A 22,051-nucleotide genomic window follows, 5' to 3' on the forward strand; every position below is an offset into this window, starting at 1 on the left:
CTATATATTTGATTTCTGGTTGATCTGCTGGTGGCTGTAGTTTCTGCAGTGCATGTACTTGCCAATTCTGAGCAATTTGTAGTGAGACTTGCGACCACTGTGTTCTGCGCTTAGTGGCGCACATATCCATAGCAAAGGCCGAAGTGGCAAAATTCAGTAGGGGTTGGATTTCTATTAGGCAATAACTCAGTGTCATCTCATCTGGCATAGTAGTGTGCTTCCTTTGATACTTGGCTAGAAAATAGCCATAGGAGAATACAAACAGCTTCTTGAAGCCTACAGTAGCGTTCTATATATTTGATTTCTGGTTGATCTGCTGGTGGCTGTAGTTTCTGCAGTGCATGTACTTGCCAATTCTGAGCAATTTGTAGTGAGACTTGCGACCGCTGTGTTCTGCGCTTAGTGGCGCACATATCCATAGCAAAGGCCGAAGTGGCAAAATTCAGTAGGGGTTGGATTTCTATTAGGCAATAACTCAGTGTCATCTCATCTGGCATAGTAGTGTGCTTCCTTTGATACTTGGCTAGAAAATAGCCATAGGAGAATACAAACAGCTTCTTGAAGCCTACAGTAGCGTTCTATATATTTGATTTCTGGTTGATCTGCTGGTGGCTGTAGTTTCTGCAGTGCATGTACTTGCCAATTCTGAGCAATTTGTAGTGAGACTTGCGACCGCTGTGTTCTGCGCTTAGTGGCGCACATATCCATAGCAAAGGCCGAAGTGGCAAAATTCAGTAGGGGTTGGATTTCTATTAGGCAATAACTCAGTGTCATCTCATCTGGCATAGTAGTGTGCTTCCTTTGATACTTGGCTAGAAAATAGCCATAGGAGAATACAAACAGCTTCTTGAAGCCTACAGTAGCGTTCTATATATTTGATTTCTGGTTGATCTGCTGGTGGCTGTAGTTTCTGCAGTGCATGTACTTGCCAATTCTGAGCAATTTGTAGTGAGACTTGCGACCGCTGTGTTCTGCGCTTAGTGGCGCACATATCCATAGCAAAGGCCGAAGTGGCAAAATTCAGTAGGGGTTGGATTTCTATTAGGCAATAACTCAGTGTCATCTCATCTGGCATAGTAGTGTGCTTCCTTTGATACTTGGCTAGAAAATAGCCATAGGAGAATACAAACAGCTTCTTGAAGCCTACAGTAGCGTTCTATATATTTGATTTCTGGTTGATCTGCTGGTGGCTGTAGTTTCTGCAGTGCATGTACTTGCCAATTCTGAGCAATTTGTAGTGAGACTTGCGACCGCTGTGTTCTGCGCTTAGTGGCGCACATATCCATAGCAAAGGCCGAAGTGGCAAAATTCAGTAGGGGTTGGATTTCTATTAGGCAATAACTCAGTGTCATCTCATCTGGCATAGTAGTGTGCTTCCTTTGATACTTGGCTAGAAAATAGCCATAGGAGAATACAAACAGCTTCTTGAAGCCTACAGTAGCGTTCTATATATTTGATTTCTGGTTGATCTGCTGGTGGCTGTAGTTTCTGCAGTGCATGTACTTGCCAATTCTGAGCAATTTGTAGTGAGACTTGCGACCGCTGTGTTCTGCGCTTAGTGGCGCACATATCCATAGCAAAGGCCGAAGTGGCAAAATTCAGTAGGGGTTGGATTTCTATTAGGCAATAACTCAGTGTCATCTCATCTGGCATAGTAGTGTGCTTCCTTTGATACTTGGCTAGAAAATAGCCATAGCAATAGGATAGGATTGTTTGGTTTTAAAAACTCAAAAAAAAACAAAAAACACAAAAAAAAAAAAAACACAAAAAAACACCAAAAAAAACAAAAAGAAGTAAAAAAAAAAAAAAAGTTATAACTCTCATTTTAAAAATGTTTAACCCGAGGGCTAGGGGTAGAGGACGAGGGCGGGGACGTGGGCGTCCAACTACTGCAGGGGTCAGAGGCCGTGGTCCTGGGCGGGGTGAGACACCACCTGCTGATGAGGGAGCAGGGGAACGCCGCAGAGCTACACTCCCTAGGTTCATGTCTGAAGTTACTGGGACTCGTGGTAGAGCACTGTTGAGGCCAGAACAGTGCGAACAGGTGATGTCGTGGATTGCTGACAATGCTTCGAGCAATTTGTCCACCACCAGTCAGTCTTCCACGCAGTCCACCCATGTCACCGAAATCCCCACTCCTCCAGCTCCTGCACCTCAGCCTCCTCCCCCCCAGTCTGCCCCCTCCCAGGAAAATTTGGCATTTGAACCGGCATACTCTGAGGAACTGTTTTCTGGACCCTTCCCACAGTCACAAACCACTTGTCCGGTTGCTGCTGAGCAATTTTCCGATGCCCAGGTTTTCCACCAGTCACAGTCTGTGGGTGATGATGACCTTCTTGACGTAGTGGAAGTGTGTAAAGAGGTGTCCGACGATGAGGAGACACGGTTGTCAGACAGTGGGGAAGTTGTTGTCAGGGCAGGAAGTCCGAGGGGGGAGCAGACTGAGGGATCGGAGGATGATGAGGTGACAGACCCAAGCTGGGTTGAGAGGCCGGGTGAACACAGTGCTTCTGAGACGGAGGAGAGTCCTCGACCTGAACAGGTTGGAAGAGGCAGTGGTGGGGCCAGACGGAGAGGCAGGGCCAGAGCTGGTGCATCAGCGCCACTGTCAACTAGTGAAGCTCCCGTGGTGAGGGCTCTTGCGGCGAGGGCTAGATCTTCAGAAGTGTGGAGGTTCTTTAAGGAAACACCGGATGACCGACGGACTGTGGTGTGCAACATTTGCCAAACCAGGCTCAGCAGGGGTTCCACCACTACTAGCTTAACTACCACCAGTATGCGCAGGCATATGAATGCTAAGCACCCCACTCAGTGGCAACAAGCCCGTTCACCTCCGGCCGTGCACACCACTGCTCCTTCCCCTGTGTCAGCTGCTAGTCAGCCCCCTGCCCAGGACCCTGGCACAAAAACCCCATCGTCGCCTCCACGATCCTCCACAGCATCCACCAGCGTTCAGCTCTCCATACCCCAGACGCTGGAGCGGAAACGCAAATATAGTGCAACCCACCCGCACGCCCAAGCCCTTAATGTGCACATCTCCAGATTGCTTAGCCTGGAGATGCTGCCCTATAGGCTAGTAGAGACCGAGGCCTTTCGCAACCTCATGGCGGCGGCCGCCCCTCGGTATTCGGTCCCCAGCCGCCACTACTTTTCCCGATGTGCCGTCCCAGCCCTGCACCAGCACGTGTCAGACAACATCATCCGTGCCCTGACCAACGCCGTTTCTGACAAGGTCCACCTGACCACGGACACGTGGACGAGTGCTGCCGGGCAGGGCCACTATATATCGCTGACGGCACATTGGGTTAACTTGGTGGAGGCTGGGACCGAGTCTGACCCTGGGGCTGCTCATATACTGCCGACGCCGAGGATTGCGGGGCCTACCTCGGTCCAGGTGTTTCAGGCCTACTATGCCTCCTCCTCCTCCCACCCCTCCTCCACCTCCTCCTCCGAACTACCATCCGTGGGCACGGCGCCATCAGTCGGTAGCTCTAGGCACAGCAGCAGTGCCGTCGCTAAGCGACAGCAGGCGGTGCTCAAACTGCTGAGCCTAGGCGACAAAAGGCACACCGCCCAAGAGCTATTACAGGGCATCACGGCGCAGACTGATCTGTGGCTGGCACCGCTGAACCTCAAGCCGGGAATGGTTGTGTGTGACAACGGCCGTAACCTGGTGGCGGCTCTGCAACTCGGCAGACTGACACATGTGCCATGCCTGGCCCATGTGTTAAATCTGATAGTGCAGCGTTTCCTCAAGACATACCCCAATCTGTCTGATTTGCTCACGAAGGTGCGCCGCATCTGTGCGCATTTCAGGAAGTCCAGCCCAGATGCTGCCACTCTCAGGGCAGCGCAGCGCCGCCTCCAACTGCCCGCTCACCGACTGTTGTGCGACGTGCCCACGAGGTGGAATTCAACACTGACCATGTTATCCAGAGTTTACCAGCAGCGCAGAGCGATTGTAGACTGCCAGATGTCAACTTCCACCAGAACTGGTAGTCAGGTCAGTCAGCTTCCTCAAGTCTACAATGAGGAGTGGACGTGGATGTCTGATATCTGTCAGGTGCTGAGTAACTTTGAGGAGTCAACACAGATGGTCAGTGGCGATGCCGCCATCATCAGCCTCACCATCCCGCTGCTTGGCCTGTTGAAAAACTCTCTGGTCAGCATGAAGTCGGAAGCTTTGCGCTCGTCACAAGAGACGGGGGAAGAAGATTCCCTTGTTGATAGCCAAAGCACCCTGAGGTCTGTTTCTCAGCGCATATCGGAGGAGGTGGAGGTGGAGGAGGATGAGGAGGAAGAGGAGGAGAATGTTGGCGAGACACAAGAGGGGACCATTGTTGAGTCCTTCACTGTTCAGCGTGTATGGGCAGAAGAAGAGGAGTTGGAGGAGTTGGAGGAGGAGGAAATGGACAGTCAGGCCAGTGAGGGGAGTGAATTCTTACGCGTTGGTACTCTGGCGCATATGGCAGATTTCATGCTAGGCTGCCTATCCCGTGACCCTCGCGTTCAAAGAATTTATTCCAGCACCGATTACTGGGTGTTCACTCTCCTGGACCCACGGTACAAGCAAAATCTTCCCACTCTCATCCCTGGAGAGGAAAGGAGTGTGAGAATGCATGAATACCAGCAGGCCCTGGTGCACAAGCTGAAACAGTATTTCCCTTCTGACAGCGCTAGCGGCAGAGTGCGTAGTTCTGCGGGACAAGTAGCGAGGGAGAGTAGGCGAGCAGGCAGCTTGTCCAGCACTGGCAAGGGTACGCTTTACAAGGCTTTTGCCAGCTTTATGTCACCCCAGCAAGACACTGTCACCTGTCCCCAGTCTCGGCAGAGTAGGGCTGATCTTTACAGAAAGATGGTGAGGGAGTACGTAGCTGACCATACCATCGTCCTAAATGATCACACAGCTCCCTACAACTACTGGGTTTCAAAGCTGGACATGTGGCACGAACTGGCGCTGTACGCCTTGGAGGTTCTTGCCTGCCCTGCCGCTAGCGTCTTGTCCGAGCGGGTTTTCAGTGCAGCTGGTGGCATCATCACCGATAAGCGTACACGCCTGTCGACTGACAGCGCTGACAGGCTGACGCTTATTAAAATGAATAAAGGCTGGATTTCTCAGAATTTCCAATCTCCACCAGGTGAAGGAAGCTCAACCTGAATAATTGATCCACTCCTCCTCCTCCTCCTCATTTTCCTCCTTCTCCTCCTCTTTGTACAGTAAAGCAGAGGAAAATGGCTATTTTTTGACAGGGCCCACTGGCTCTTGCTATAGTACTTCATGCATTTAATTTTTCTGGAGGGCCACCTACCCGGTCCTCTGTTTGAAACAATTTTTGTGAGTGCCACATACAGGCACTCAATCTATTCCATTTTTCTGGAGGGCCACCTACCCGGTCCTCTGTTTTAAAAAATTTTTGGGACTGCCACATACAGGCACTCAATCTATTCCATTTTACTGCAGGGCCACCTACCTGCTCCTCTGGTTTGAACAATTTTTGGGACTGCCACATACAGGCACTCAATCTATTCCATTTTACTGGAGGGCCACCTACCTGCTCCTCTGGTTTGAAACATTTTTGGGACTGCCACATACAGGCACTCAATCTATTCCATTTTACTGCAGGGCCACCTACCTGCTCCTCTGGTTTGAACAATTTTTGGGACTGCCACATACAGGCACTCAATCTATTCCATTTTACTGCAGGGCCACCTACCTGCTCCTCTGGTTTGAACAATTTTTGGGACTGCCACATACAGGCACTCAATCTATTCCATTTTACTGGAGGGCCACCTACCTGCTCCTCTGGTTTGAAACATTTTTGGGACTGCCACATACAGGCACTCAATCTATCCCATTTTACTGGAGGGCCACCTACCTGCTCCTCTGGTTTGAAAAATGTTTGGGACTGCCACATACAGGCACTATCCAAATTAAATTGTCTCCATAGCAGCCTCCACACGTTGTCTCCATTGCTACCTCCAAAAGTCGTCCATATAGCTGCCTCCATACATCGTCCCTTTATCAAACGAGGTGTGTCAGGCAGAAATTTGGGTTGTTTTCATGGATTCCACATCAAAGTTGTTAACTTTGTCGCCACCCTGCTGTGTTATCCACAAAATATACTGGCAAACTTTTACCATTTAGGGATATTATTTCAGCGCTTCTTGCGCATCTGTTTACATTCCCCTCACCCGGCATATCCTAAACTTATAAGAACGCTACTACACTTGATCTTATACAAAAGGTTCTTAGAAGTGCTGTTTGGGGAGTAGCCTAGAGACAGGGGCTTGGATTGGCGAAAGCTCGCCTGGCAGCGGAACGCCAGCTCCATGCGCATCATGCGCTTCTTGCGCATCTGTTTACATTCCCCTCACCCGCCATATCCCAAACTTATAAGAACGCTACTACACTTAACTTGGTGCAGGCTGGGACCGAGTCTGACCCTGGGGCTGGTCATATACTGCCGACGCAGAGAATTGTGGGGCCTACCTCGGTCCAGGTCTCAAAGGCCTACTATACCTCCTCCCACCCCTCCTCCACCTCCTCCTCCTCCGAATTACCATCCGTGGGCATGGCGCCATCAGTCGGTAGCTCTAGGCACAGCAGCAGTGCCGTCGCTAAGCGACAGCAGGCGGTGCTGAAACTGCTGAGCCTAGGCGATAAAAGGCACACCGCCCAAGAGCTATTACAGGGCATTCCACATCAAAGTTGTTAACTTTGTCGCCACCCTGCTGTGTAATCCCCAAAATATACTTGCAAACTTTTACCATTTAGGGATATTATTTCAGCGCTTCTTGCGCATCTGTTTACATTCCCCTCACCCGCCATATCCTAAACTTATAAGAACGCTACTACACTTGATCTTATACAAAAGGTTCTTAGAAGTGCTGTTTGGGGAGTAGCCTATAGACAGGGGCTTGGATTGGCGAAAGCTCGCCTGGCAGCGGAGCGCCAGCTCCATGCCAAGATCCAACTAACATAGTTTTAACTGCAGCACCTTTAATCTACTACTAGTTCACTGCCTCCATACATGGTCCCCTTATCAAACGAGCTGTGTCAGGCAGAATTTTGGGTTGTTTTCATGGCTTCCATGTTAACTTTGTCGCCACCCTGCTGTGTAATCCACAAAATATACTGGCAAACTTTTATCATGTACCGATATTATTTGAGCGCTTCTTGCTCACCTCCTTTGGTTCCTCTCTGCCACCCATTGGTTTGAAGCCTGAGTCCATTTAGGGTATGTCGCCATGACACTCTCTAGCCTGCTGCCGCTGCCTCTGCATGCCGTCCCCTATAGTGTCAGGGTCAATTATTGGATGTTTTAGATGCTATCTAGCTTCATTCTGTCACTCTGTCATGGCCATGCTGTTGCCCATAATTTTGGCATAATGGTGCGATTATGCAGCCTCAGAGGCATCCATGCATGCTGCCCCTGCTGTTTCCTGTCCATTTCCGTGGTGTTTCCATCCTTTTCTGAGGTTCCCAGGTGTTTGGCCAAGCTTCCCTGTGCAGAGCCTTGGTCCCCTTGAAAAATGCTCGAGTCTCCCATTGACTTCAATGGGGTTCCTTATTCGAGACGAGCACTCGAGCATCGGGAAAAGTTCGTCTCGAATAACGAGTACCCGAGCATTTTAGTGTTCGCTCATCTCTAGTTATAAACCTGGCTCTAAAAAAGTGTAATGGACAAAACAGTGCTAAGTATTCAGTTCCATCCTTTGATGCATTGTAGTTTCCATGAACATACGTAATTCTTACGGAAATATGGTTATATCACCGAGGTATAAAAACAGGTTAGCAAATGGCGTCATATTCTGCTACAACATATTGACTCTGTGGGTTATCTACGTGCTGTGTTACACATGCTAATATTATTAAGTCATGTACCAGATGTATCATTTCTAGATACCCCAGAGAGTAAATTCTAGGGTCTTTACTTTGCAATACTGGAAAGAATTTGATTAGAACAACTTAGTAGCATATACAAAAGAGATGACCTAATATATATTTTAGATTCGATACAAATCTCACAATTTTCAGGAAGGAAATCCAAATATTTTCTGCTTTACTTTGAACACATTTTTAAAATGGCAGCTAGCTAATACTGTCATTCATGCCAGAGTTAAGGTTACCTTACCGAGTATTGTTTGCGTCAGTGTAGTATTACACTTTGTACTGTTTGTATCAGTGTTACTATTCTAAGTACTGTTTGTTTTTACAGCAACATACAGTGTTCCTTACAATATCATCTGCATTTGCATCAGTGTTACCTTACAGTAATAGTCTTAGTACTATTTTCATTTATAGCATCATACAGTGTCCAATTACACTACCAGTCCTAGTGGCATTTGCATCAGTGTTACCTTACTGTGCCATTCTTTTTAATGTTTGCATCAGTGTTACCTTACAGTAACATTCATTTTTCTATGTGCATCAGGGTTCCTTTACAGTACCAATCTCTGTACAGTTTGCATCAGTGTTACCTTACAGTACTAGTCTTGGTACATTTGCATTTACAGAATCATACAATGTTCCATTACAATTTGCAAGAAGGAGCCAGGTTGTGCAGCGTATACTTGTCGGCCCCAGTAGGCCACATCAAGGTAAGGGTTTGGTCAGACAGTGCCTCAACTTCCATGTTGGTATCTTCGCCATGCTCAACCTCTGTTAGAAGTATAGGACTCACGCCCTCAAAGTCATGGAGCAGTCACTCATGCTGTATGATCACTCTCCTAACTGGGATTCTGTAGCCCAACCACCTTTCCCTGCCCCAATTGCAGACATAGAGTTCCAAGATTCCCAAGAACTTGTGTTGGAGGATGAGGGTAAGAGCAGCGGACCATCACAAGAGATCTACAATGATGACTTTTTGCCTTGTGTTGTGCAGAAGAAGAAGGAGGGCAGCTGTGTGGACACAGCGGTAAAAGATGCCAGAGATGATATAGAGGTCCGAGACTAAACATGGATTGAAGGGAGTGATAGTTTGGATGAAGAGGTGGTGGTCATGAAACCCCAGTCAGTCAGCAAAAAATGCAAGAGGTTGTCAAGGAGTAGCGGTCGGCCAGTAGCCAATACTTTGTGTGCTACTATCCAGTGCACCCAAGTACTCAGCACACAATGGCCGTGCCACAGTGTCTGTAGGAATCTTTTCATGGATTGGGCTATGTCACACACAAGCTCTAGTCCTGAATAAGATCAAATTGATGGCCTTTGAAATATTCCCATTCAGGCTTCTGGAGACAGACAGCTTTAATGTTCTTTTGTTGGAGGCTGTCACAAAGTATGTTACTCCCAGCCACCACTACCATTCTCTGTAGGCCACATCCTGCACCAACAGATTGTGGATAAAATTAAGCATGCACAGCACAATGCCATAAGTCCAAAGGGGCACCGCACAACTGACACGTGGAAAGTAAACATGGGCAGGACATTACATCTCCTTAGCTGTCCACTGGGTTACTTTACTAGTGGCTGGGCCAATGCCGGAAGTGCTTTGGATCACATTCTGCCCCCACCCAGTCATCACTGCTTGGCTCTAGTTACCGCCTCCTACTTTGCTTCATCCTCTCCTGCTTTCTTATACAGTCAGAGCAGCACCTGCACCACCAGTTTTACCAAAGGGAAACCATAGCAGACCATGGCAAATGGCTAACCACTACCCATGAGCTGTGGACTGGGATCCAGTAGCAGATAGATGAGTGGTTGCTGTTGCTGAACCTCAAGCCTGGCAAGTTGATGTGCAACAACAGCTGGAACCTTATAGTGGCTGTGGGTCTAGCCAGGATGACATGCATCCTTTGCTTGCGCCTGTGCTGAACTTGGTGGTGCAAAGTTTCCTCACTGGTTAGACATGCCGGAGCAGCAGAATAAAGTATGTGGCTCGAGTTGCTTATTTATCCTTGCCCAAATGAGCCAAAACATGTTACCTACACAAGATACAAGTTGCCCGGATACTCAATAGTTCCGAATAGTGGGAGGCCACCCTGCCTAGAACCAAGCTTTATTGATTGCTTAGCATCCTTGATTCAACCAATATAGCATGACAAAACTATTGGGTTTTCATCCAAAGTTGAGAGCTCACTTGCAGCATGAAGAGGTGGAAGTCTCTAGTGCAGCAGGGAAACCAGAACCATCTTTGGAGAGACAGTTAGTATTGCCACTATGTGAAACGCCATGTTTAATTCTCTTCCCCTTCCATCACCAACGCATATAGCAAAAACTGACTTGGTGGAAGACTATCTGTCCACACATCTCTGTACTGATGGATGGGTCCTTCCTCTTCAATTTCTGGGTGAGAAAATTGGACACATGGACAGAGCTTGCCTTCTATGCCTTGGAGGTGCTGCCCTGCCCTGCAGCAAGTGTGCTGTCAGAGCTTGTGTTTATCACTGACAAGAGGATTCCCCCTATCCACAGTAAATGTGGACATCCTCACTTTCATTAAGATAAAATAGTAATGGATCCAAAGAAACTTGCAGTAGCTGTGGCAGCACCTGTGTGAGTCTTTAGAGAGTCCAAATTACCGTATATACTCGAATATAAGCCGACCCGAGTATAAGCTGAGACCCCTAATTTTACCACCAAAATCTGGGAAAACCTATTGACTCGAGTATAAGCCGAGGGTGGGAAATGCATTGGTCACAGACTCCCCCAGTATATAGGCAACTATCCCCCTATAGTATACAGCTGCCCCCTGTAGTACACAGCCAGCCCAGCTTGCCCCCAGCAGTATACAACCAGCCTAGCTTACTCCCAGCAGTATACAGCAAGCCCAGCCTGCCCCCAGTAGTATACAGCTTGCCCCCAGTAGTATACAGCCTGCCCCCAGTAGTATAAAGTTTGCCCCCAGTAGTATACAGCACTGCCCCCAGTAGTATACAGCCTGCCCCCAGTAGTATACAGCTTGCCCCCAGTAGTATACAGCCTGCCCCCAGTAGTATAAAGTTTGCCCCCAGTAGTATACAGCCTGCCCCCAGGAGTATACAGCCTGCCCCATGTAATATACAGCCTGCCCCATGTAGTTTACAGCTTGCCCCAAGTAAAATACAGCCCAGCCCAGCATAAAAAAAAATAAACTTATATACTCACCCTCCGGTGGCCCCGATGTGCAGCGCTGCTCCCCCGATGTCCGCGCGGCGTGTCTTCAGGTTTCCGTGCCGTCTTCTTTCTTCTGCAGGGCGCCGACATCGATCTCCCCCGGCCGGCAGGCGCATAGTATGACGCGCCACTGCTCACCTCATACTAGGCGCCGCCCGGGGGAAAAACATGGCGGCACCCAGCAGAAGAAAGAAGACGGCGCAGAAGCAAGAAGACGAGCTGCGCGGACATCAGGGGAGCAGCGCTGCACATCGGGGCCACCGGAGGGTGAGTATATAATTTTATTATTTTTTAACTATTTTTTACTCTTCTTATATTGACTCGTGTATAAGCCGTGGGGACGTTTTTCAGCACATTTTTTGTGCTGAATATACGGTAAGTCAAAATTCACATTCGCTGGATTCAACATTGAAATCCATCAAATACTGCAAAATACTGCAGTAGCTGGATTTTGACCACAGTGAGAGAAGGGTATATGTGTAAATTTGTGTTATTACCACAATTTTTCAGCCCTCTACCCCTTATGTTTTCCATTTTAAAGCCATTTTATTGGGTCCCTATTAAATTCAATGGTATTTTGGGTCAAGCCTGTGTCTTAAACCAAATAGTTTCACAGTGTTTGGATGAAACTGACAAACTCGAATTTCGAACAAGGAATTTGCACAAGGGCAAATCTAGAGATGTCGACTCTGTCGCCATGTTGGACTGCATATGAATTTCCCTTAATGGACCCAGTACCTTCATCTATCCAGATTATATATGTATGGGTGTGATTCATACAGATTAAAATGTGTATGACTGTGTTGACTCAAGAACTGTTCAACCATCAAACTACTTCATAATGAACATGGTCACCTTTAGAGCAAACATAAAGAAAGTCAAGTTGTGCAATGTTAAGTCTCTGTAAGGTCTATCTGGGGAGTTTATCAAACACTTTAGGCCATTGTTATAATAAAAAAAAACATTGTAAATTATGACCTTTGTTATTGAGTAAGTGAGGCTTAGCAGGAGTAGGGGGGCTCTTACAAGAATCAGAGAGACAAGAATCAGAAAGAAAACTCAAAAATTGTCAAATTATACTGATCAACAATTACTTTTTAGATCCACACCGGGAGCGGACAGCATGTTATAATTATTTAGCTGTGAAATTTTGCAGTATTTATATATGAATTTACTTTTTTACCCTAGGCGACCCCTCCTGATTTAGAACACATCCTGTAGTACTATTTGCAGGTACTACTGCTTATTTGCTTGTCAAGGATGAATAAAACTAGATACTTACATCAGAGTAAATACGAGTCCCAAAAACTCGAGCATAATGTGGACTTGCTTGGGCACAGTTACGAGGACAGTACACCCTAAACAAAGAAAACAGATTATTATTAGATCATTCTTTTGGCATACTTATTTTATTTATGACAAAATGTTTATTTGTAGACTACAGGCAATTGGCTATATCAAAATTGCATCCATCTTACATATGGAACAAAGTCAAATTTTGCAGCAAGGCCAGGACACTTTGTGCAACATGAGCTGATCCAGGTGCTAACTTTTGTCAGTGCAATGCAGAGTTTCAACCTTATGTTAGTATTCATGAATACAAGCTTAAAGCAAACCTGTCACCAGGAATCTCATTTTTAGCTGGTGCCTGGTGCCAGTAGCCTATGCTATGCTGATTTTAAAAATGCCTTTATCCACATCCAGAATACTTCCACTACTTTATAAAACTTTATTTAACATTACCTGGCCTCAAGCCAACAGCATCTTGTGAGTTCTGGGGGAAGGGGTTTCAGCTGCTTGTGTCTTAGTCTCCTTATGCATTCCTACTCTCCTTCATACTTATCCAGCTCCCTCCTCACTCCCCTCTTCCTATCATGTATATTGAGCAAGAAGGAGAGGGAGGGGGATGGTATGGAGAGAGGAAGAATTTATCAAGGAGAGCTGCCAGGGGCTGAACAGACGCTGATGGTGAGGAACCAGGTAATGTGAAATAAAGTTTTATAAAGCAGTGGCAGCATTTAGAATGCTGACAAAGCTATTTGTAAAATCAGCATTACATAGGCTATTGGAACTTATCACCAGCTTAAAATTACTTTCTTGGTGACAGGTTGAATTTTAAGGTCCTGGAACAGTGGTGGCGAACCTATGGCATGGGTGCCAGAGGTGGCACTCAGAGCACTTTCTGTGGGCACTCGGCCATCACCAGAGAGGACTCCAGGTATCTTACTGCAGTCCCAGACAGCCCAGGACTTGCTGTGCACAGAGCTATTTTAAAGTGACAGCGCTACCCAGGACTACTAGAGGAGTGGAAGGTGTGGATGGATCTGGATTATCATTGTAGCTCCTGCTCTGGTCCTGACAATTCTTCCACTTTATGGGACCCTGGAGTGAAGGTACAATGGTCATCCAAATTTCTCCTATTTTCTGCATTATTGGTGTTCCCAGGGTGCTGATATAAATAAAAGCTGTAACAGAGTAGGGAGTATAAATCACAAATTAAATTTCTGTGTTGGCACTTTGTGATAAATAAGTACGGTAGATCTTGGTTGTAGTTTGGGCACTCGGTCTCCAAAGGTTTGCCATCACTGTCCTAGAAGGTAGAATGACCATGGACAGTTAGGGATCACATGACCCTCCATCTTCAGTTGTTTTATGGACAGGAATGACTGTAAAAGCCATGTCTGAACCAGGGGCTTTACTTTACATTTCAAGAAAACTGCACAGAACTAATAATATATGAATATCGGCAAATTACCTAGTATCATGTCCCTCACACTTACAAAAAAATTTAAAATTAGTTGGCCAACCCCTTTAAAAACTTGCTTCAATTATAAGAATTATTTTACGCGCAACATTTTTAAAATGAAATTGACCTAAAGTTCCCCACCGGCTGACAATCTTTTCCTAGAGAGTAGAGATAATTGTTTTTAAATTTAGTAACTTATCTAAACCAGGTAATATTTTGTAGGATAACATTTTATTGTATTTTATTTGCATTTAAAATGATTAATTTGTATTTCATTAAAACCCAAATATAACTTTTTTTTATTTTACTGCTAAACACAGCAGTCCCTGTAAGCAGTCTGAACAAGATTTTAAACTACTTGGCGTACAACTTTAGATTCCTTTAGTCTTTAATACAAAATGATATTGGCTTTTATATCTTAATTATATATGCTATTATTACAGGAGCACAGTCTGCTCAGGGCAACCCTAAATCTCCAATTACTTGTCTAGATTTATGGATCATTTCCTTTGAGGCTTGTTTTTTTCCTTCATATAAGCCACAGCCGGCATGTTCACACTCATGTCCCGCACAATCTGTAGGGGAAGGAGGAAAACGCTGGAAATTACAAAGAGCAAAATAAAAATGTCTCCGGATTTCCACTGTTAAGGCAAAACCATTCTTAGATTGCAAGTGTGTATTTAAGCCTGTTCTAATTCAAAAAGCAACATGTCAATTTACTATGGGAAGATCTGAGGCTTGAACCGCTAATGTGCTTCCTAGTTCCTACATGGCGGAGCGCAGGAGAGGAGCAGCACGGATCACGTTGCTTAATTTGAAACTTCATTCAATAGAGAACAGGAAGGCCGAGCACATAAAATAACCTGTGCGTAGGAGGGGATTTCAGCAGACGTATAATCATAACAAATAACATAGTTTCAGATTCCATTTTGCAGAGATTTTGGATCTACTCCACTTTGCCACAAAGGCATTCATGGATTTCTTTTTTACACATTTTGCTAGAGATAAAAGAGCAAATTGTTTCTAAGCATGAAAGTTTGGCTTTAATGTTATTTTCACATCCAGTTATCTGTAAAGTTGCACAAACCCTAAAAAGAACAAAGGCAAACATCTAGACAATTTAAACAACACATGTCCAAATCCTCCGATAATCAATTGTGTAGAGGGATTGGGGCTCTAGTAATTCTTCTGTATAATTTTTAACTTTCACCTTATGCAGGACTTCTAGGCTACCTCGAATACACTACCTCAAATACACTACCTCAAATACACTACCTCAAATACACTACCTCGAATACACTACCTCGAATACACTACCTCAAATACATTACCACAAATACACTACCTCGAATACACTACCTCGAATACACTACCCCGAAAACACTACCTCAAATACACTACCTCAAATACACTACCTCGAATACATCACCTCGAATACACTACCTCGAATACACTACGCTACCTTAAATTCACTACCTCAAAAACACTACCTCGAATACACTACGCTACCTTAAATTCACTACATTGAATACACTACCTCAAATACACTACCTCGAATACACTACCTCGAATACACTACCTCAAATACACTACCTCAAATACACTACCTCGAATACACTACGCTACCTTAAATACACTACCTCAAATACATGACCTTGAATACACTACCTCGAATACACTACCTCGAATACAATACCTCGAATACACTACCTCAAATACACTACCTCAAATACACTACCTCAAATACACTACCTCGAGTACACTGCCTCGAATACACTACCTCAAATACACTGCCTCAAATACACTACCTCGAATACACTACGCTACCTTAAATACACTACCTCAAATACATGACCTTGAATACACTACCTCGAATACACTACCTCGAATACAATACCTCGAATACACTACCTCAAATACACTACCTCAAATACACTACCTCAAATACACTACCTCGAGTACACTGCCTCGAATACACTACCTCAAATACACTGGCTCGAATACACTACTCTACCGTAAATTGACTACCTCGAATACACTACCTCAAATACACTGCCTCGAATACACTACCTCGAATACACTACCTCAAATACACTGCCTCGAATACACTACCTCGAATACACTACCTCAAATACACTACCTTAAATAAACTACCTCGAATACACTACCTCAAATACACTACCTGGAATACACTACCTTGAATACACTACCTTGAATACACTACCTTGAATACACTACCTTAAATACACTACCTCGAACTATAATACTAATACCTAACTACTGAATTTTCCCCTAAAAACCCATATTTTCGGTCAGGTCCATCCCATTTTTGTACTGCATGTCTTTTTCACTTTTATTTTTCTACACCTCCACTGATTTCTCCACCTGTCTCCCCAAAACGTCGGCACACACTTGCCAGATCACCTTCAATGTTGCAGGCGACTTTGCTGACAACATTTTAAGGGAACCTGCCATGAACCACTAATAGTATATAAATAAACAGAGTAACACCTTCTAGTTTTTGTTTCTGTCATGGTCCAGTGTGGTGAAAGGAGCTCTGGAAGCCTCCCCCTCTGTGATTGACATCATGCATCAGAATTCAGGAAATATGGTTAGTGATGTCTCTGGATGCAGAACCATCAGTGAAAAGAGCTGTCTGAAGAAGAGAGAGCTTGACTTCAGTGTTATAATTCCCTCCTCCTTGTCTTTATACAACCAGTTTACATCTCACTTCAAAGTAGATTTTCTGGATGATGCCACCACACTGGACCATGAAAGAAACATGATCTGGAAGGTGTTAAGCTGCTTGCTAACACACTGGTTGTGATTTGTTAGGTCAATATATGCTGACAGGTTCCCTTTAAACAGTGATTTGTGCCAGCAGCAAAGTTCGGATCTGAATCCACGTCTACCTCCCTGTCGTTACCAAACCTAGACCCAGACTTCTAATGAAGTCCAGGGTTGGGTCCAAGAGGACCTGAACTTTTCCATTTAGGTCTGCTCATCCCTAACTGTAAGCTCTTGTGAGCAGGACTCTTATTCCTATTGTTTCATTTGGTTATGTTATTACTCTGTAATGTCTTTGTGTAACCCATGATCTGTAAAGCTCTGAAGAATATGATGCTGCTATAGAAATAAAGCTTTATTATCATTATTATTTCATAGATGTCAAGAACTGGAAAACATGCTTGGCCAGCTGGTCCAAGGACACGTACTTATGGTGAGCCATGCATGTGTCTGGCCACCTTAAAAGAGATTTTCCAAGTTCACACATCCATAGGATAGGTCATCAATATAAGATTGGAGGCAACATCCGTCAACCCCACTGTAAGAAACCCCCTCTATTACTAGTGCTTTTAGCAGTGCTTCTAAAGCATTTATCGCTGTGACCTGAGGCTACAAAGTCTTGGGAAAGATAAAATTTCCAAATATATTGTAATAATAATAAAGTTTTGAGTCAGGATAAGGTGAGGTTTAACAGTAATTATAATTACAGCATTGAATGTGACAACTGCTTGTAAATTTGTAGGCTGAAATAGTTCACTCATAGTATTCCAGCTGTCCCTGAACTCTTACAGTAAGCTAAGAATTCTGGGAAATTGATCTCATAAATTGCACTCCCAGGGGCTCCAAATTGTAAATCTCATCCTCCTTTTCAGCCTTCATCATTTCCTTTCTTGATTGACTAATGACGCAGGTCATTAATTTCTTGTCTATTCTGCCATAGACCACCCTTCCCAAAAGTATTCCCCGGTGTTACTGTAAATGACTCAAAAACATCATTTTCTACTGGCATAAAAATCTGCAACTTGAGGTCATAATAAATTAGGCTACATTACAAATGTGAATTCAAGGAATGTGAAAATCCACCTTGTAATTTTTTTTTCACTAGGAAAAAGATTGGACCTACCACCCTTGGACCTACAACCATGCATGAAGGTTAATCATGAAGGTTACATGAAGGCATAAGGAGGTTTATTGTCCATGCATTGTTTTTCTGGGAGGCTGACAAAAAATTGTTTATGATATTGTATTGTTATATTATATTGTATTGCTATTGTACTGTTATTACTGTTACTACTGTAATTACTGAAAAAATACTCCACTGAAATTTCTTCTAACAAATTGATGGGTCAGTTCATCCATATTTTTCAAACCTAATTATTTTTGTTCTTCTTTGCTGGTTTCAGCATCAAGCATTGTAATTTGCTGAACAAGTATTATCTCCCCGCCACTATATTATACTAACTTACCACATCACATATTTTTGAGGTGCAGCATTCACCAAGAAATCATTATTTGCATTTGTGCCCAAATATACATATGCACAAGGTGAGCAAATTTTATTTTAATGAAAAAATCCATTACTGCAATCAAATTTTCACATATGCCACCGTTGTCTTCTTCTTTCTTTCATTTTAACAATTTTTAACTAGTGCTGAGATGACCCAGCTCAAACCCCCCTGCAATGGGCATCAACCGCTGTTGCAAAGTAGCCAGAGGCATTTAAATGGCTAAACCCTGACAATCCTCCCCAAAATGGCAGCAAACAGCGCTGTCAAAATGTCAGCTCCTAAATGCTGCTCATGACTTTGCCAGCAGCATTTAAAAAGTTAACACCAGTGAATGATGTTGGCATTGATCACAGGTACATTGGTGGGGGGGCCAGACTGAACCCAAATTTTGACAGGTCTGCTCATCACTATTTGTACCCTTTGGACACCTGGTTGATGGGGATGCAGAGAGCTGGGCCACCACTGATTGATTTTGGAGAGGCCATCAATATTAAAGTCCCTGAAAACCCCTCTAGGGATTCCTACAGTGCCCATGAATGAGCCTTTGAATTAATGCCATATGGGCATCAGTGTGCTCGACACATTTAAGATAATTCAAGAGAATGACATCAACACATGAGATATCTTACCTTGGACAATGTGAAGTTGGAGGCTGAAATGGACATAATTGCTCCACTGTAGTCTCACATGTCACAGCCTGAACTACATAAAGAAAAGAAAAGACATGTAATTATTGTATCAAATTTTAAAGAAAACCATCAGTATCCATTCAACAAACTTTGAAGGAAACAGTAACCTCTCTAAGCACTATGCCGGGCTTTATCATTTCTGTAGTCTGCATTTTTAGTTTGCAGTCCACTTGTACTGAGACCTAGCTGCTGTGACTCATTGCTGCCCCTCCCCTATAGTCTGCATTGAACATCTATGTAATTGGACAGCTGAGCAAGCTTCTGTAAATTAGCAAAGTGAAAAGTTGAATTTTAAGATAGCAGGGAAAGTGATAAGAACTACAGTTAGTGGAAGAAGATGGGTTTTATTCTAAAGAAAATATGTTTCTTGTGTTTACTAGTTTGATTGATTTGTTGAAAGTTTCTTGAAAAGTTTCTTGAAAAGTGACCATTTAAGGGACACCTGTCTGGGAAAAAAACAGGATATAGTCCTCTTCCATTAATGCCACTGTCAAAATCATTCTGGTAGCAGAACATACCGATAAGCGCTGCCACACTGCAGCATTTCAGAGTATTCATGAGGGGGCCGTCTAGGGGGCGGTGACTGCAGCATCAAGCCTAGCGAAATGCTGCAGTCACCGCTGGCATCTACCGTGGGAGGGGCGGAGAGACAGAAGAGAGGGGAGTGCCTGGATGTCCCCCTCATGAATACGCCAGAGCACTGCAAGTTATGGCCGGCGATAAGACATAAGGGCCACAGTGTGACGGAGCTTATCGGTATGTTCTGATACTTCCAGGATTTTGACAGTGGCATTAATGAAAGAGGGCTAGGGACAGTTTTTCTTTAGTATGTAAAGCTTGTCTTGTTTTTTTAGCTGACAGGTTCCTTTTAGCTGCAAACAAAATGACTTCACACCAAGATACTCACATGTTACTTTAGACATCGTAAAAGAATTAGCAGATTGGTATTTGCTGTTGGGGAAAAAAAAATATGTTTAGAAATTACAGGTATTTTCATGACCAAAAACATCTCATTTTTGTGTATGGCAAATCTATGTAAAATACGATGAGTTTCTCAGATGTCCCCTGACATTTATTTATGTCTAGGATCTTCTATTTCTTCAGGCTTCTCCACATGATCCAGATGGAGCTTTAGAGCATTCTTTATGGCAGGAACTAGAAGCTTCTGAGCTCCTTTTTTGAAGCTCGGAAGTGCCTATACATTTGCAAGCATTGTTGTTTAGTTTTATTTTACAATTTGTGCATTTTGTGCTTGATTTTCAGTCTTTTTTTATACTCTATGCATTACTGTGCCTTGACTACACAAGACTTTGTTATATGTAGCAGCCCTGATGCCCACCTGATGTCAGTCCATGCTGTGCCCCCTGGTTTATGGCTTTCACTGCTTTTACCTCCACATTCCCACTTCAACCTGAAAGCTCCCCTTCCCTCCATCATTTCACATTTCTTCCCCATACTGCAACCAACTCAGACAATGGACTCTTTTTTGTCTATGACTCTATCAGTTTTCTGAATTATATTAAAATGACATCAGTGACATGCTTCTAGGTGCTATAGAACAGAAGATAGGGGCACCTGAAATGACCTTCACTTGTAGCCTCTAATCTTTACTCATTGCAGGTAAAATAGGACTCTTCTCTGCTCATTGTCAATTAACTTTGGAGGAGAGGTAAATGGATGAGATTTTACATAAAAGAGGGAATTCTAGAAAAGAACATTTCATTCCTGACCTGATAATTTAGTGGGGTAAAAGATGGAGGCATGTTGCCTTTAAGCTAAAGTTTCTATGCAACAATTGTTTAATATTACTGTTTTTGTGCACTACCTTCAGGGTACATCATAGTCTTAATCTTAAATATGTGATGTGGTATAGTAGTATAAGATTGGAAAACATGAAATTTATTCAGGGGCCCTGAAATTCCAAGTGGCGGCCCTGTGTATGAGTAAGGGCAATGATAGTATATGTATACAGGAGACCTTAGCAAGAGAATTATCCGAGAATATTAACGCTATGGTATGTAACAATGCTTTAATAGCCATTTTCCAATGAATAGTAGGTTAAAATTCCCTGAATGCATCCCTCAAATATCATGAGCTATTTATAAAACTACTGCCTGCTTACGTGGCAGAGGGGCTTCTGAGCCCAGGTTATCTATGAAGTCTACTTTCCCACATCGCATATACTGTATAACATTGAAGTCCATGGCAGAGAATCTGTGGATCCTACATAACCACATGGTAGAAAGACTCCTACGGAAATCACCGGTACTTTTACAATTGCCAATGAATTACTCGCATATCTGAAAACATCCATAAAAGTGAATTATTTGCCAAATAAGGCATGATTTCTACGTAATCGTACAACCCCTAGTCACATGAAGACTACAACAATGCTATAAAACTTGACAAGCCTTTTATTAATTTGAAATGAAAGTCTATAGGATACATTACAGACAGAAAAAAAGTTATTTGTAGGTAAAACTCACCCAATTGACTGGACTCCATTTCTGTAAGACTTGATGAAGTAGTTTCTTCTCCCTTGTCGCGTGACATCTACCCATCCACCTTCATTATCTATCACTCCAGAATGTATGGCTGCTCTACAGATACTTGATTGCTGATAATAAAAGAATATTCTCAGTGAACTACATAACAATCTCTAAATATATGACGCATACTACAAAAACAGCATGGATATACAATAGATCTTATGTGTTATGTCAGTCCTTAAAGGAAACCTACAAACTGGAATCTACCTATTAAGTTAGATCTGATGGTAGGGTTTTCCTTTTGTGTTCTGCCCTAAACTGTTTCTTTAATCCTTGGTTGTTGCCATGTCAGTCCTGAAAGGAAACCTACCATCAGGTCTATCTATTAAGTTAAATCTGATGGTAGGGTTTTCCTTTTGTGTTCTGCCCTAAACTGTTTCTTTAATCCTTGGTTGTTGCTATGTCATTCCTGAAAGGAAACCTACCATCAGGTCTATCTATTAAGTTAGATCTGATGGTAGGGTCTTCCTTTTGTGTTCTGCCCTAAACTGTACAAAGCTTGCTAAGTTGGTCCCTGTCCCCATGGGGCTCACAATCTGATCAACCTATTAGTATGTGTTGGCGTGTGTGAGAAAACCAGAGGACCCAGAGGAAGGCCACGCAAACACGGAGAGAACATACAAACTCTTTGCAGATGTTGACCTGGGTGGGACTTGAACCCAGGGTTTTTTGGTTTC

The 22,051-nt window shown here is 43.9% G+C and overlaps 1 protein-coding gene across 2 annotated transcripts in view; it reads right to left on the reverse strand.

Moving 5' to 3' along the window:
- The window catches only part of CRISPLD1 (cysteine rich secretory protein LCCL domain containing 1), a 79,602-nt gene that overhangs the window by 7,553 nt on the left and 49,998 nt on the right, over nt 1–22,051 (reverse strand). For both annotated transcript variants that reach the window (XM_072151691.1, XM_072151692.1), the window contains exons 10-13: nt 21,312–21,442; nt 19,733–19,776; nt 18,766–18,838; nt 12,378–12,453 (exon numbers count right to left, since the gene is read on the reverse strand). In XM_072151691.1, coding sequence (XP_072007792.1) covers nt 12,378–12,453; nt 18,766–18,838; nt 19,733–19,776; nt 21,312–21,442 — 324 coding nt within the window. The remainder of the gene's footprint in view (nt 1–12,377; nt 12,454–18,765; nt 18,839–19,732; nt 19,777–21,311; nt 21,443–22,051) is intronic.

Source organism: Engystomops pustulosus, chromosome 5 (assembly GCF_040894005.1).
Source record: "Engystomops pustulosus chromosome 5, aEngPut4.maternal, whole genome shotgun sequence".
Lineage (NCBI taxonomy): Eukaryota > Metazoa > Chordata > Amphibia > Anura > Leptodactylidae > Engystomops > Engystomops pustulosus.